This window comes from Megalopta genalis, chromosome 15 (genome assembly GCF_051020955.1).
Source record: "Megalopta genalis isolate 19385.01 chromosome 15, iyMegGena1_principal, whole genome shotgun sequence".
Taxonomy (NCBI): Eukaryota; Metazoa; Arthropoda; class Insecta; order Hymenoptera; family Halictidae; genus Megalopta; species Megalopta genalis.
In genome coordinates this window covers 5,975,190-5,989,444 of record NC_135027.1, presented here as the reverse complement: position 1 = coordinate 5,989,444, position 14,255 = coordinate 5,975,190, and the positions used below count along the sequence as shown (strand labels likewise).

General features: G+C 38.4%; 3 protein-coding genes across 4 annotated transcripts; 2 read left to right on the top strand and 1 right to left on the bottom strand.

Moving 5' to 3' along the window:
• The first annotated feature begins 4,496 nt into the window (after positions 1-4,496).
• On the top strand, positions 4,497-7,399 carry LOC117219648 (small ribosomal subunit protein mS39). Its single transcript, XM_033468953.2, has 10 exons — positions 4,497-4,719; positions 4,864-4,969; positions 5,051-5,248; positions 5,331-5,578; positions 5,636-5,744; positions 5,816-6,155; positions 6,228-6,433; positions 6,503-6,835; positions 6,909-7,124; positions 7,200-7,399. The coding sequence occupies exons 1-10, from the start codon at positions 4,691-4,693 to the stop codon at positions 7,380-7,382; spliced, it is 1,968 nt and encodes a 655-aa protein (XP_033324844.2). The 5' UTR covers positions 4,497-4,690; the 3' UTR covers positions 7,383-7,399.
• Positions 7,400-7,540: 141 nt separating this feature from the next.
• Positions 7,541-10,312, top strand: LOC117219651 (uncharacterized). Its single transcript, XM_033468956.2, has 4 exons — positions 7,541-8,359; positions 8,510-8,840; positions 9,462-9,667; positions 9,752-10,312. Exons 1-4 carry the CDS (start codon positions 7,824-7,826, stop codon positions 9,972-9,974), a joined length of 1,296 nt encoding a protein of 431 aa, XP_033324847.2. The 5' UTR covers positions 7,541-7,823; the 3' UTR covers positions 9,975-10,312.
• Positions 9,009-14,025, bottom strand: mor (SWI/SNF- related protein mor). Of its 2 annotated transcripts, none has more exons than XM_033468951.2 (7): positions 13,885-14,025; positions 13,525-13,644; positions 13,328-13,441; positions 11,315-13,262; positions 10,927-11,237; positions 10,396-10,855; positions 9,009-9,679 (listed from the first exon to the last, which is right to left on the bottom strand). In XM_033468951.2, exons 1-6 carry the CDS (start codon positions 13,999-14,001, stop codon positions 10,403-10,405), a joined length of 3,063 nt encoding a protein of 1,020 aa, XP_033324842.1. In that variant the 5' UTR covers positions 14,002-14,025; the 3' UTR covers positions 9,009-9,679; positions 10,396-10,402. The 2 variants fall into 2 exon arrangements, with proteins under 2 accessions (XP_033324842.1, XP_033324841.1); XM_033468950.2 differs by having other exon boundaries at positions 9,009-9,665.
• Positions 14,026-14,255: the final 230 nt, after the last annotated feature.

Sequence of the window (14,255 nt, the reverse complement as noted above, 5' to 3'; positions counted from 1 at the left end):
TTAATTATAAGAGTAATGCAATCAATTATTGAATGCAACATATTGCGACGGTTTTCTTAAAAGTTTCAATCATCTACTGAACATATTTTCGGATACGGGAGAGGAATGAGTACAAGAAATTCAATTTGGAAAGAGGAGAAACAATTATTCGAGCCTTGCAGCTCATTTTTATAGTCGCCGATTATCAACAATTATAAAAACGAATCGCGAGGCTTCTTTCTCGGAATTGTCTATTTTTATTTACAAGCGTAGGAACAAATGAAGAGAATTTACTATAGATACGAAAATGGAATAATTAGAGCTCGGTCTTGATACCAAAAATATTTACATTTTTATAATGTTGCAGTCTTGCGATACTGCAATTTTGGTAATAATGGAAATTATTTTCACGAAAAGGAATGAAACAAGAAACTGGAAAAAAAACGGAACGTGTTCGTAGACAAAACGTAAGAAAGATTTTGTGATAATTCGCGTCTCTAAAACGAGTCCGCAAAACGTCGTTGCATCGCTTCTAATAGCCCTGCTATTGTAAAATTCGACTGACCCTTTTTTTCTCTCTCCCACGGGAGGATACCTGACGAGAAGACAGAAGGACAAGAAGAGCAGCATACGTCACGTACTTGACAGGCGGAGCAAAATTCGGGACAGCTGATACAATTTTGGCGGGCTTTACCTTTGCCGATAGATCTGCAACGAACACAAAGCGGGTACAGGGAAGAACGAAGAAAGAGGAAGAGAGGACGGTTGCTCGATTGAAAAGAAGACAGAGAGGGATATGTACTTTTAAGAACAGAAGAAGGGGCGATCCGGAGGAAGAGGAAAAGGGACGACGGAAAGGAAGGGAGGGAAGGAGAGAAGCAGAGTGAGTAAGTAAGAGGGAGAAAGGGAGAAAGAGAGAGAGAGAGAGAGAGAGAGAGAGAGAGAGAAGACACCAGAGAGGAAGTTGGAAGAATCGGAGGTAGACTTGCAGGAGAATGACAGAGAGAATAGAGTGGGACCGAAAAAAAAGGATGAAAGAGAAAAAGGAAGGGAGGCCTCAAAGTTGGTTGTTGCTGGTGTTCCTGCTTCGTTGCTGTTAAATAAGAATAAGCCCCCACCATCGGACCCAAGGGGCACCTATATAGCCGGGGGCTTTCATGTACTTGGGAGCCCAAAAGGAATAAAGAGTCGGGACACCTGGTCACAGGCAGCAGTTTGTCGAGAACTCCCTACGTGGGATAACGTCGCCGCGGCCTTTACGGTGTTCTACGGATTCGCCGGATACTCGTTACTCGCGATAGAAAACCGAAGACGAATTTGGAACGGATCGCAACATATTGCAACGTAACGCAACAGTTTTCAAAGCTGATCTTTCGACGTCTCGATATTATCCATTACTGCAACACCACCGTTTTCAGCGGATTTGAAAAACACGCCATGGCAGAGTACCGTAAATCGACAGTAGTGCAAGTGCTAGTGCACGGAAAACTTTCGGATCGTACGTTTTCTCGTGATTTCGCGCCGTTTTCGTTGCCACGGCATACGCATTTTCAAGCGTAGGTGCGACAGGATCAAATGACGAAACACGCGACAAGTCGAAACAAAGACGAGGAGAGACGAGAAATGAGGATAGTCCAGAGGCGCGGGATCTGTACTATGTAGTAACTGCCAAAAGACGTAATTCGTTTCGATTTGGGGGTTAGGGTGTGCTTCGCCGGCAAAACGTGTTGCCTCGACGAAACGTGGATTCGCGATATCACGATATTGTCGCATTTCAATTTTTGTGATGATCCGATCGACGTACTCGTGTCAAGTATGTATTTACGTGCTATCTTTCGACGGTCTCGATGCCATTTTCGAACATTCGTATAAAAAATAACAACGGTCAAGCTAGTTCAAAATTGTAAGTTTACCGTACCGCCAAAACGTTTCTCCGTCTAGGTACACTCATGTTAACGAACTTCATATAGTTTACATCGAAAAATCTCGAAAGTATCGATATTCCTTTTTCTTTTTTTTTCGAGAGCGTGAACGTGTTTCATTTCTCATTCTTCCGTTGTTTAAGCTACAGTTGCTCAACTCATGTTTACGCCGGGGTCGTGCTCTGTTTGAATCTCGTGTACGAAAAACCATTAGCACACGACACACATTTAGTGGAATCATAAAGCTGACGATAGTTTACCATTGCTCTGCGACGATCTCTTCGAAATGTTCATTTTAACATTGTGCTGCAAAAATATTCTCTTATTCGGAAATAATTACACAAAGACCGAGTTAGAGAAACAAAAGAACGCTTATTGCCAAACTATTTATGTATATGTACGTGTACGTATATCGAGCAAACAATATTTTATAGTTTCGATCGTGTTAAGTTCAGCGAGGAAATTCAATCAAGGCTTGCATCGAAGGTAGGTCGAGATTTGTGACAATGTTTCGTGCTTATAGAATTTGTCAATATTGCACTTATCCCGGCCTATCAAAATGCAATGCATACCAACGATCAACTAAAACAAGGGAATCCACTGAACGAATGATGCGGCGTCATTGGACAACGTGATTGTTTTCGGCGAACTTATCGAGCATACCGGCAGGTTGGGATGTGGGCATTATTTGTTGTAGATTAGATCAAATTGCACTCATTCCGGCCTGCTGGATCTGCTCGATCGATCATCCGCTGTGTCTCTTATGCCAAGCGAAAACATTGCACATATTAGCCTAAACAACCCTAAACCTTAAATTTGTTTATTTACGTATTTGTAAAATTCTGTTGTTTATAAATACATCCTTTTAGTTTATAGAGAACGTTTGTATACAAATTGAGTTTTGAAATAAAATGAAAAAATTTAATATTGTGTAGATGTATCATTCCAGCCTTATTCCCTGAAGTCATTTAACGTTATAATAAGATTTTTCGTTTTGATAGGTAGACTAGCGTTATACGAAAGTACAAGATACATTAAAGTAACGCGTTAAAAACACTTTCTACGACAGATTTAAAATCAAATATCCGAAACAAATCATGTTACGAAATGAAGGGTAGAAGGTAACGCGTGAAGGGCGCAACGGTAAATAATGTGTTGCATGGATTACATTGTTTAGGAAAACAACACAACTGTGTCAAGGTCAAGATGTCTGCGATAATAAATTCAAAATGAAGGAAAGAAAAAAGACCATTATAAGGGAAAACATTCCTTTTTTAACGGTGGATTTCGAATGAACAGATTCGATCGTGTTGATGCATGCACGTTACGAAATAACAACGTTATGTAGTATATGTACATATCCAACATGATGGTGTTCTGTGGTTTTTATATATGTATACGACAATAACACTATTCTAATTTATATCGTTGTCGAGATTCTATTCATCAGATACTATGCGATTCTTTCTTGCCGAGTGGAAGAAAGAAACAGCACATGAAAAAGAGAGAAAGGGAAATTTGTTGAAAAGAAGCGTGGAAAAATTACGTACGAGGGGTTACATTACGTTCGATCGAATAAGAAAACACAATAAGAGCAGTGGGGTCGTCCTGGTGGAACACGAATCCTGTTTTTCATTCATATTCTTCAGGTAAAAGATGTGTGGTTCAACGTGGTGCAAGCATCCCCCTTAAAGAGTCTCACGGTTTGAAATAAAACACCTGGCTTCTTCCCAATGTGCGCGTACCTACTACACACGTGTGTGCAGTATATGTAGACGCGGCAACACAACGACATTAGAGCAGACTGCGCGAAGGAGCGCACGCGCTTGTCCATCCACGGCCCATGGGACTATATTCTCACGGCAAAAGAGAACTACTTTTCTTCACAGACTGGTTTTGGCTTCCTTATAAACTTTATTCACTTCTGTATAATATGTCAAAGGGTACACTTGACATGTGTGCATGCGCTCATCTAAACACGCGTGTATACGTGCACCATTCATATGCTAAACAATAAATGCACTGAAAGAATCTCTATCTTCTAGATACGAATGTGCAGCTGTCGTACACATGAGCCTCTACATACGAATTCGTTGCAATTTCAAAAAGAATTCTTTACGGCGTTAAAACTGACCGAAATGATACGTTGTACAGTTCCACGATACTTATTTACCGACTATATATTTATTTCTCAGTAGCCGACAAATAATATTGTTATTGTTACCCCATGTTTACATTTGATGAAAAATCTCTCTCTCTATATATATATGTATATATATTTTCTATATATAGCGTTTAATGTTTCATAAGTTCGTACACGTATCTGATTTTGTATTTTTTGAAAAAATAGCACCAATATGAAATATTTTAATTAAATTTAATTAAATTTCCAATGTTTTGTTTTGAAAATTACAAGTTGAATTGTAAACTATTAGAATTCTTAGATACAACACAAGAGCATACTAATTTTATTTTTAACTTATATAATATACCCATGGATTCTGTTACTTTGAGAAAAAAATAAAGCCTACAGGTAGGCAATTGTACAAATGCTTACCAGTAGAGCGTTTAGGGTAACTGCATGTATGTACCTACATATACGTTCGCACACACTTTCTTTCTACTTGCAGCCTGCTCCTGCTTTTATACGACTAACGAGACGGAAAGCTACATACAAAGTACTATATTAAGTACTTTTGTGCGTATAGATTTTGTTGTTGTTACATATTTATTACAATTTAACACAACGTATAATTTTCTTAATAAATCATTGTCAAGAAACACGTAAAATGAATCATTTGATGTGTATTTCGTACAGGTTAGTAAAATATAATTTTCGAAAAACCAACTAAATAGTTAACTTAATCTAATATGAATTGCTTTATCGTATTAATAATTGTTTCTTTTTCTTCATTTGATGAATGTCATAAGTATGATTCTTATGTAAACAAATATTTATCAGGTCTTCATGCTGTTGGTTACACCGATCACAGTCTTTATTGTCGACATTAAGTTCTGAAATACAAATACCACCTAGGATAGAACGGAAACCTACTGATATTTTACGTGTAACTAAGCAAGAAAATCTTATTTTAAACCTTTTTGAAATCTTATTATAGAATTATATAAAATTCTGTTCTATATTAAAGGCGCTTGAACGTACAGTGTTAGAAGATCCGATGAGAACTCGTTACATATTTCATGATGATCCCTTCTTAATTCCAACGAGAAAACTGGATTATAATATTTTTGCATTGTCATATAAGTCTGGTAAAGATACAGCAATGTGGATTCACAAAGAACATGCAAATTTATTTCCAAAAGACCTTTCAGTACCAAGAATCAAAGTAAATATTTTCTAATACCATTATCTGTTTATTTAAATTTAGTGTTTAATGGTCTTTCATTTTTTGTTTTTACACTGTATAGGCATTTGTACCACCAAAGGTATGCAAAGATAAAAGTGAAGCATCGGAAGAGGCATTATTGCAAGCTATAGCAGAAACAAACGTCTCAAATGCATTAAATATTTACGACCTGTTGGATGGTGATGTTTCCAATGCAGCCAAACAAAGTCTTTTAGAATTATTGTGTTTCACTAATGGTAAAGAGGATGTATTTCAAATGATATCAACTAAACAATGGTTCTTTAATAAGAAATTGACCAAGATATGGATGTAAGTTTGTGAAAAGCTTTTAAGATCTCTATTATTTTCAACAATTTCATTTTTCAGGCCCAATCCAATGAGAGAAGAATTATATAATTTCTTGAAAACTCAAGATTCCGTGACAGTATCCAAGGCTCATAATGCTATAATCTGTGGCTACATGTTGTGGAGAAAAGTATAATAATTTTAGTTTACCTATGAAATAGTTTACCAAAATGTAGTATTAAATTAACTGAAATTTTTTAGTTTCAAGAGGCCTGGTTGTTGTTTCAACATTGTCAGATAAACGATATTCCATTAAATATCAATACTTACAATTATATTATCACCGTACTTCCAATGTTGTACCGTGATAATAATTTGGAGTTAGAAAGTTCATTATACAATATTCTTAGAGATATGAACGACAAAGGAATTGCACCAAACGTTAGAACATTGAATGCTGCTCTTAGCGTAGCATCTTCAATTTCAGATATTATCACAGCTGAGAGCCTTGCAAAACATTTACTTATTGAATTCAAAAGAATTAATATAAAATTTTCGTTAGCGACATATGATTATGCTATTAGTATATTTACTCGAGCAGGTAAACATTCCTTTAACTATTATCATATTTACTTGCACAGGTGAAGATTACCAAAGTTTTATATTTTTCCAGGCGATATAGGATATGGTTGTTTCATGGACATTTTAAACTTGGTTGCACAACAGAGTTTCACTATGCAGGACGTGGAAGATGCACGATTTTTTATCACAGCCATCGACACAGCCTTTTACACTTATTGCGATAAAGTAACTGGTCAAAAAGTGTTCGATATTCTTTTCACTGGAGACAATTATAAATTTTTACACGATTTTGTGAAAGTGCGCTTCTTTTGATTACACGAAGTACTTACCTGGCGATTACCTGAATAACAGATGTTCTAATTACAGGAAAGTGCTTTCTTTCACTCGTATTTATTGTTAATGCTATCAACAAACACGTTCCAAGATTTCTTTAAACATTACCAGAAAATTGTGCCGTATTTTTACGTACCGAATCATCACATTTTTAAAGAAATTTTAACTTCTATGGAAGTGTGTTCAACAGAAGAGACAGCAGAGTATTTACCGAGATTCTGGTCAGATATAGATAAGCTCGGTAATTTGAACTCAGACATAAGTATGCTTGTAATGCAAGCAATGTCGCGTATAGTTTCACAAGTTCAGCCGTCAACAAAAGCAGTTATCGCAAGTGCGGCTAAGACAATTTGGAAACATATGAAGGTTGGGTATTTGCACGCGTTGTAGTGAAACGTTACCATTAACGATGAATCACCTAAGAAAGACTATCTTTTAGAACGAAATGGAAACACTGGAAAGGACACAAATTTCAACTGGTACTGTCGCTTCCATAGCCATAATCTTACTAAAAAGCGGTGATGCAGAAAATGCTATGAATATTTTAACATACACCATCAATAATTTCAACTCGTTTGTACCAACAATGACCAGACTACAAATAGACGAATTATTTGAGCTATGTATTTCAGGGCATTATTTTACAGAAGCTCTTGTATGTGTTTATATAGTTATTTTCATAACGTATTTGCTTTTGTGCGAAACATCATCTCCTTTCTTTTCATTTCAGCTTGTTCTCGAATACAGTATAAACGTAGGATTCCAATACACTATGGAAATGGCTAAAACGTTGTATGATAATAAGGAAAATCTCACTAACGATGAACTTGAGAAATTGCAAGCTTTAATGAAAGATGATGTAGGAAGTTGTTTTGATAATCAGAACGAAACTAATTTCAAATCAATGGAATAAAGAAATATTTGTAAGAGCTTGTCGTTGTTTTCTTGATATCTTTCTGTTACGTTTAAAACGAGAACTTAAACTGATATGTTGCTATGTTACACATAAAGTTTATGAAGAATTTCAATCAATATGTCATTCAAAGAATAAAAATTACACGCGTCATTGAAAGATATTAATGTCCTTGTCCCTCTAGGTAGGGTACGTACGATTAATAAATTAAGTTGTATAGCAGTGGGAGGTACTATCCTCTTGTCACTCAAATACTTATTTCCTGCATTGCATAGCTTAACATCGTAACTCACTCGACCATTTGAAGGAGTGGAGTACTACGGTACCAACCGATACCAGAACGTTAAACCAAACCTCGGGAGATCGTTGAAAAGAAGTCTTTTATAAACGTATTCGAGGGAAACCAAGATTATTGGTCTTGCTTGGACAGCGAGTAGAGTGATGGACAAGAAAGGAGAAGATGCGCGTCTTACATTGGAGACTGTACGTGAATTAATAAAGAAAGACGAACCTGACGTGGAGATTAATAATTTGGAAGAAGAACCTGGGTCAGGAAGAGGCGACAATTACACGTCTATGCTTTACCGTATACGAGTGAAAGGTCAACAACGCAGGCAAACAACTAGTGGATCGATTGAATGGATCAATTACGAGCGCGCTATCATCTACAAAGTGTTACCTCGATCGAGAGAACATCGGGAGGCGTACAAAAGCGAACTGCTCTTTCGAAACGAGGTGGCATTCTATGAATACGTGTGGCCTACCCTGAACAAGTTGCAAACTGACGGCAATATTGTGTTCAACGGCGTTGCCAAAATCTATGCGGCACGAATCGATCTTATCGCTATGGAGGATTTAAGAGAAAGAGGTTTTAAGATGGCAGATAGAAGGAAGGGACTCGAGCTTGACCATTTGAAGAGAGCATTAAAAGCGTTGGCTGGCTTTCATGCACTCAGTTTAACGCTTCGAGAAATGAGGCAAGTTGAACATTGTCATTGTCTTCTCTTCCTATTTTTTCTCTTCTATCTAAATGAGTGAATGCATGCTTGCGTATGAGTATATTCCAAATACGTAAGTATTAAGTTTCAATGCATAGTTCACGTATGTACGTAACACGTGTTTCAAAGGCCGGAAGAGTTTGCGAGATTGACAGATCCAGATGGAGGTCAAGGTATACGAGAGGTGTTTTTTCGAACGGAACACGAAGAATGGTACCGACAGTATTACCAAGAAGCTGCGAAGAACGCTATCGAAATGGTGTCCGAAGGTCTTTCTGCCCGCGTGGAACCCAAGAGACCAGAGATAATGGAGAAATTCAGAGCATTCCTGAACGACGACGTATTTTTTCGTACAATGAGCGAAGTCGCTGCTGTTAGAGGACCCCTTACAGTCTTTTGTCACGGCGATTGTTGGACTAATAATATTCTTTTTAAAGATGATGCTGAACCAAACGAGGAAGTACGTACTACAGTGAACTTCACGTTTATTTTACTAAATTGATTGCACGAACGTTCTTCGTATAATTTCCATATAAAAATGTATAAAACTTGTACATATCAGGTTCTTCGTGTAACTCATAGCTCGTTCAGCTAGGATTCGAGTGAGAATATTAAATTATGAGATCTGTTTCTTTTAGTACAATTTTATTATATAAATCTGTAAGATTCTTATATTACGATTCTCTCCTGTGTTTCCTTCCGTTATTTTTTTCTTTTTTTAATCGCTAATTTCAGGAGGAAAGTATTACTTCGGTGATAGTAAAGCAAACAAATTCTCCTGCAATTGTTCTGTAGTATTGTAGTTTTACTAAAAGTAAGTTTGCCTTATCGTGTAAATAAATGATATTCTATTCTTCGCAATAGAAATATGTTTTGATAGGAATTTTTCTGCGAATATCGTTGTACACGCGTAAATAAGACAGAACGTAACAGAAATGAATGTGGCGAAAAAATGTTGAACTGAAATTGTTGGTATTTGTAAAGTAAAACAAAGTTGAAGTAAAATAATATTGAACGTCATCTAAAAATTTAGCAAGAGTTTCAATTACGTTTACGCTCGAATAACGGGACATCGTTACAGGATGTCTGTTTGGTCGATTTTCAACTAACTCGAGTCGGTTCGCTTGCTCTTGACCTCGTCAGTTTTCTGTACTGTTGTACGAGTGGTGAGATTAGACGGGCTCACATGACACAGCTTCTTCAGCATTATCATTTCCATCTGATGTCTTCGTTGCACATCCTTAATCCAGATAACCCAGTAAAAGATCCTTCGGTAATGTGGGAACTGTAAGTAATATACTATAAAATTTATTTATACAGTAGAACTAGGGAAAAAGGAAAAAATGTTAACGTCTTCTGACTGTTGCGCAGATTAAATGAGGAAATGCGGCGTTGTGGACGTTTTGGAATAGGTATCGCATTAGACATTTTACCGATCAGTACATGCGAAAGCGAAGAAGCACCGGACATGTACGAGAAACTGGAAACAAGCAAAGAAAAACAAACAGCTCGAGCACCACCGCAGGGAGGAGCTGAATGCGCACAACTCATGACTGATCTAGTTGTAGAACTCGTAAACAATCACGCTTTGTAACTCAAGCATTGAGCGATCTTTGCGAACAACCGAAATACGAATGGTTCAATGAGATGAAGCGGGTCAACAAATTGCAAAATTTTATGTATAAAAATCGGTAAATTTGGTTATAATAACGATAGTTGCAAACAAATGACGGGAAAATAATACATGAATTTCAGCGTTTTTGAAAGATACTTTTACTCGACTCTAAACAACAGTCTATGTCTAGTAGTTGCATCAGAAATTGTTAAACGTTGTTTCAATGTCAATGGATAAATGTAAGTGGATCGATGCAAAAGTCATTTTTGACGTACTTCTATATCGCAGAAATAATATATTCAGTATTAAAAATGTCATTTATATTTCGTTTCATTTCGTGTTTGTTCTCGCTCGTTCAACTGATATTTATAAGTTAGTTATAAGTTAAAAAATGACTTACAGAACAGTTACGCCTGTTGCGGAGGCGTATGAGCTGCTGGTTGCTGGGCTGATGCCTGAGGGCTCGGTGGTTGTTGTTGCTGTTGTTGTTGGGCGGCAGGTTGCCAGGGTGGATGTTGATTTTGTTGTTGTTGTTGCTGCTGTTCTTGAGCCAAACGTTGGTGCGCTTGTTGTCTCGCTCGAAATTCGGCAGCTTTTAATTGTTCCAAGTGGAACTGTTGCCTCTCCGTGATCAACTGTTGCCTCTGATACTCGAGACCTTCGCGTTCTCTTTCCATCGTGGTTTCCAATTCCTCGAAATGTCGTAATTTAATTTCCAGCTTTTTCATTTGCGTTTCAACGAGCAATGCTACCAGCGATTTGATCTTTCGTTCTTCCACGGCCGCCAAATGCTTCGCCTTGACAGCTGCGGCCGCCAGTGCGGCAGCAGCTGCGGACTGCAACTGAGCATCTCGTACCACCTAGTAACAAAAAAGTGAGAAATTAATCCAATTACTATTACGTATTATAACATATTACACAATGCCTTTACCTTATCTTTCTTTTCTTTCGCTTCCATAGCTTCCACGTCCACGGGTGTTTTCGTATCCTCCTCAGATTCCTTCATATCATCCTCTTTCTTTCCGATCTCCAATTGAGTTTGTTCAACTTCGGATTCCTTCGGCTTGTCTTGTTCTTCCTTCTTCGTTTCTATCGGCGCAGATGTGACTGAATGCGGTGAGGTTGCCGCTGTCGTTGGTACGCTTCCAGTAGTTGACGGTGTTGCAGTGTCATCTGGTGGTTCAGGCGGACCTGTACCGGCTATACCCGATTGCGCTAAGCCTGCAGCTGGATCAAACTTGCCTACGAAAAGGAGAATAATCAGGAAAAATCGTTAAAAGATCACTCTATATATGGAACAAACGAAATTTGATCGTTACCATCTGAATTTGCACTAGCTTGAACGTTCCTCAGATGTTGGTCCAGCAAAGCGGCTGGTACTTGATCCTTGATAGCTGCAAATTCTTCCATGGCTGCTTTCGCGGCACTTGCTGCCACTCGAGGATCAACAACGGAAGCCAAAAACGCAACTGTACTCATAACAGGATTGCCAGCTTTCGAGAAAGGTACTGGTTGATAGGCCAAAGGACCTAATCCTTCCGGGCCCCCTTCTTCCAAGTACGGATCTTCTATTGGAAGCCGTAAGAAATGTAAAATGCACTCATCTTGGGTTCTCGAGCCGACATGCTCGCAAACTTTATTCCAGTCATCTTTATGCAATTCTAATCCCTCTAACAATAACAATGTCTCCTGTTCCGTCCAGTCACGAGTAGCACCTGCAGCTTGTTTGTTTTTCAAAACCGCTGGCTTCCTCGAATACTGATCTATCTTTAATCCAAAGTTTGCCATCGCTCCAGCAGAGGCTTTTTCTTCCGACCCCAATACGCTTGACTTCTTCTCTAAATCGAGCAAAGTTTTCGCAGCCGATGGTTGTGGTGTTTTCGGTGGGTTTGGATTCACTGGAGCCAAACCTGACGGTGTGTCCGACAGTACATGGAAATGCGATGTTGGCGGAGGTCCCATAGGCGTTGGTCTCGACTCTGCATCCACTTGATAATTGATAAGTCCCCATTGTTCTAAAAATGCGTGTACACGCATAATCGCGCATACATCGCCAGCCAAGTTACGTCTGCAAGCCGTCGACGTGATGTACTCCGTAGGATTTAATCTATAGGTATCGATCATAAAATTCCTGTATGCCAAATATATTTCTGGCGTTTTAGATTTATTTTTACCATTGAAAAACTCTGACAGAGCTCTTTTCTCAATAGTGTGAATCGAATTATAGTCGAACCAAGCAGAGTAGCTGGGAACAACGATGTGATGAGTCTGCTCTGTTACATTGTCTTCTGGTTCGTCACCTTTGCTACCATCGCCCCTTTCTTTGCTGGTATCACGTTCTTCCCTGTCTTGAGTGCTTTGAGAACTTCCTTTGTCACCTTCCATCGGCTCATCTAAATCTGCCATGTTACCAGATTTTAACGGTTGGAGTTCATTATCCTGTTTTTTACTTCCGGTACTTGTTAAAGTGGCTCCGCTTGTCGGAGCGTTCCCCTGACCTGTAATCGGCGGATTTGTAGGCGTAGCAACTACTTCTACGATCCGAGGTTCTGCCGGAGGATCTTCCATTCCTTGCGTGAGATCGTCTTCCTCCTCTCCCGCACCACGAGACTTTTTCGGAGTCGCCAGCGATGACGTTGACGAAGCACTCTGGACACCCGATGGCGCTCTCGCGCTTTTACGTTTACCTGGTTTCGGAGGTGGACTAGGAGATCGTTTTCGTTTTGGTTTTTTGGCAGAAGGTGGTGGATGCGATGGCTGGGCCATTAAGTCTTCTACCGAGAGCCTATACTTGTGTATTTTCTTCTGACCATTCTCGTCTATTTCATAATCTTCCTCATTCATCCATTCGTTATATTGATCCAAGTCTAGCGCCCACGTTGCTGATACTTTGTACACTGATTTCACGTTGGCATTTGTAAGTGTTCCTTCTGGAAAATCCCAGGGAAGGTCTAAGCTAGTCCAAGAATCGTAACTATCTGGAAAGTAATACCAATGAAGAAGAACGGATCTATCGCGCCTCATGCAAGGCCGCGCATATTCTTCCTCCATAGGATCCACGGAAGGATAAATAATGTGAGTAGCATCAGCTTCATTTTCAGTGATGGTACCCTGATGTCGTCGAACTGCTTCTTTCACTTTTGCTGCTGTTGATTTGTCTACGTCTGCTCGCACGTATATACTCGGTATTGTGAAACATCTGTTCTGAACTAAAGCTCGTTCCGCTGCCATCAACATGTCCACTGTTCTATCTGTACGTGATCCTGACTGAAAGAATAATTATTTACAAATCATTTTAGTGTTATCAATATTACATTATTTTATGTAATTACCTTTCCAGCAGGAAAATCAAATCTACGCCATCCTTGCTCTTGTTTAAAACGATACGTTGTAGCAAGAATATGACACAAACCACCACCTGGTTTGAAATCTAAGAAACATTTCATCTGAAAATATCATTGATCAGATTAATTTCATAATAATATTATAACTAGAAGATAACATTCGGTCATACTTATCGACTACATACAGGAAGTCTGGTCATTGGTGGTTTCGAAACATTTTTTCCTAAATTATCTTCTTGGAATTGCAACAATTGTACTATCAATGTAGCTAAACTTTTATTAGTAGGAGGGTCCGTTTGTACATACTGCAAAATATAGAGGAATAGTAAAGCAATAGTTAAATTATTACGTTCACGTACCCTAAAAATTTATGTGAAATTGCATCGTTTCCAAAGCAAAGCCATTTTTATTATAAAAGAAATAGATTTGCTAGAGGTATCATTGAAACCGTCTTTAAAATAAATCAGAATCGAAAAACCACAACACAATGTATAAATTATCGTAAAATGGTTCTTGGAGGTTTGACGCCGGGTTTCTGGACATACCTTTTTGCAGTTTTTTAACAGCCATTGTTTCACTCCATCGAGTTGTGTGAGAATTTCTTGGGATTCGAAAAATTTTGCGTTGGGACCTCCGTCCTTTTTTGGTCCTAATGCGAGCATCTTTTACGAAATATTCACTTGAAAAATTGTCAGATGCGTTGTAAGAAAGAACGCCGCGTTTATTGCAAACATGACACGCCTCTGAAGTTAGTCAGGACTACAGCATTTCTATGAACAAACATTTCGACACGTACAGAAGTTTTCAATTATGTAATGATTTCAACTATCTTATTTCTCTTTTGCTAACAATAACTCATTGTTAATGATGTAAAGACATTTTTCTTGTATGATTATCAACATATAACACTTAATGG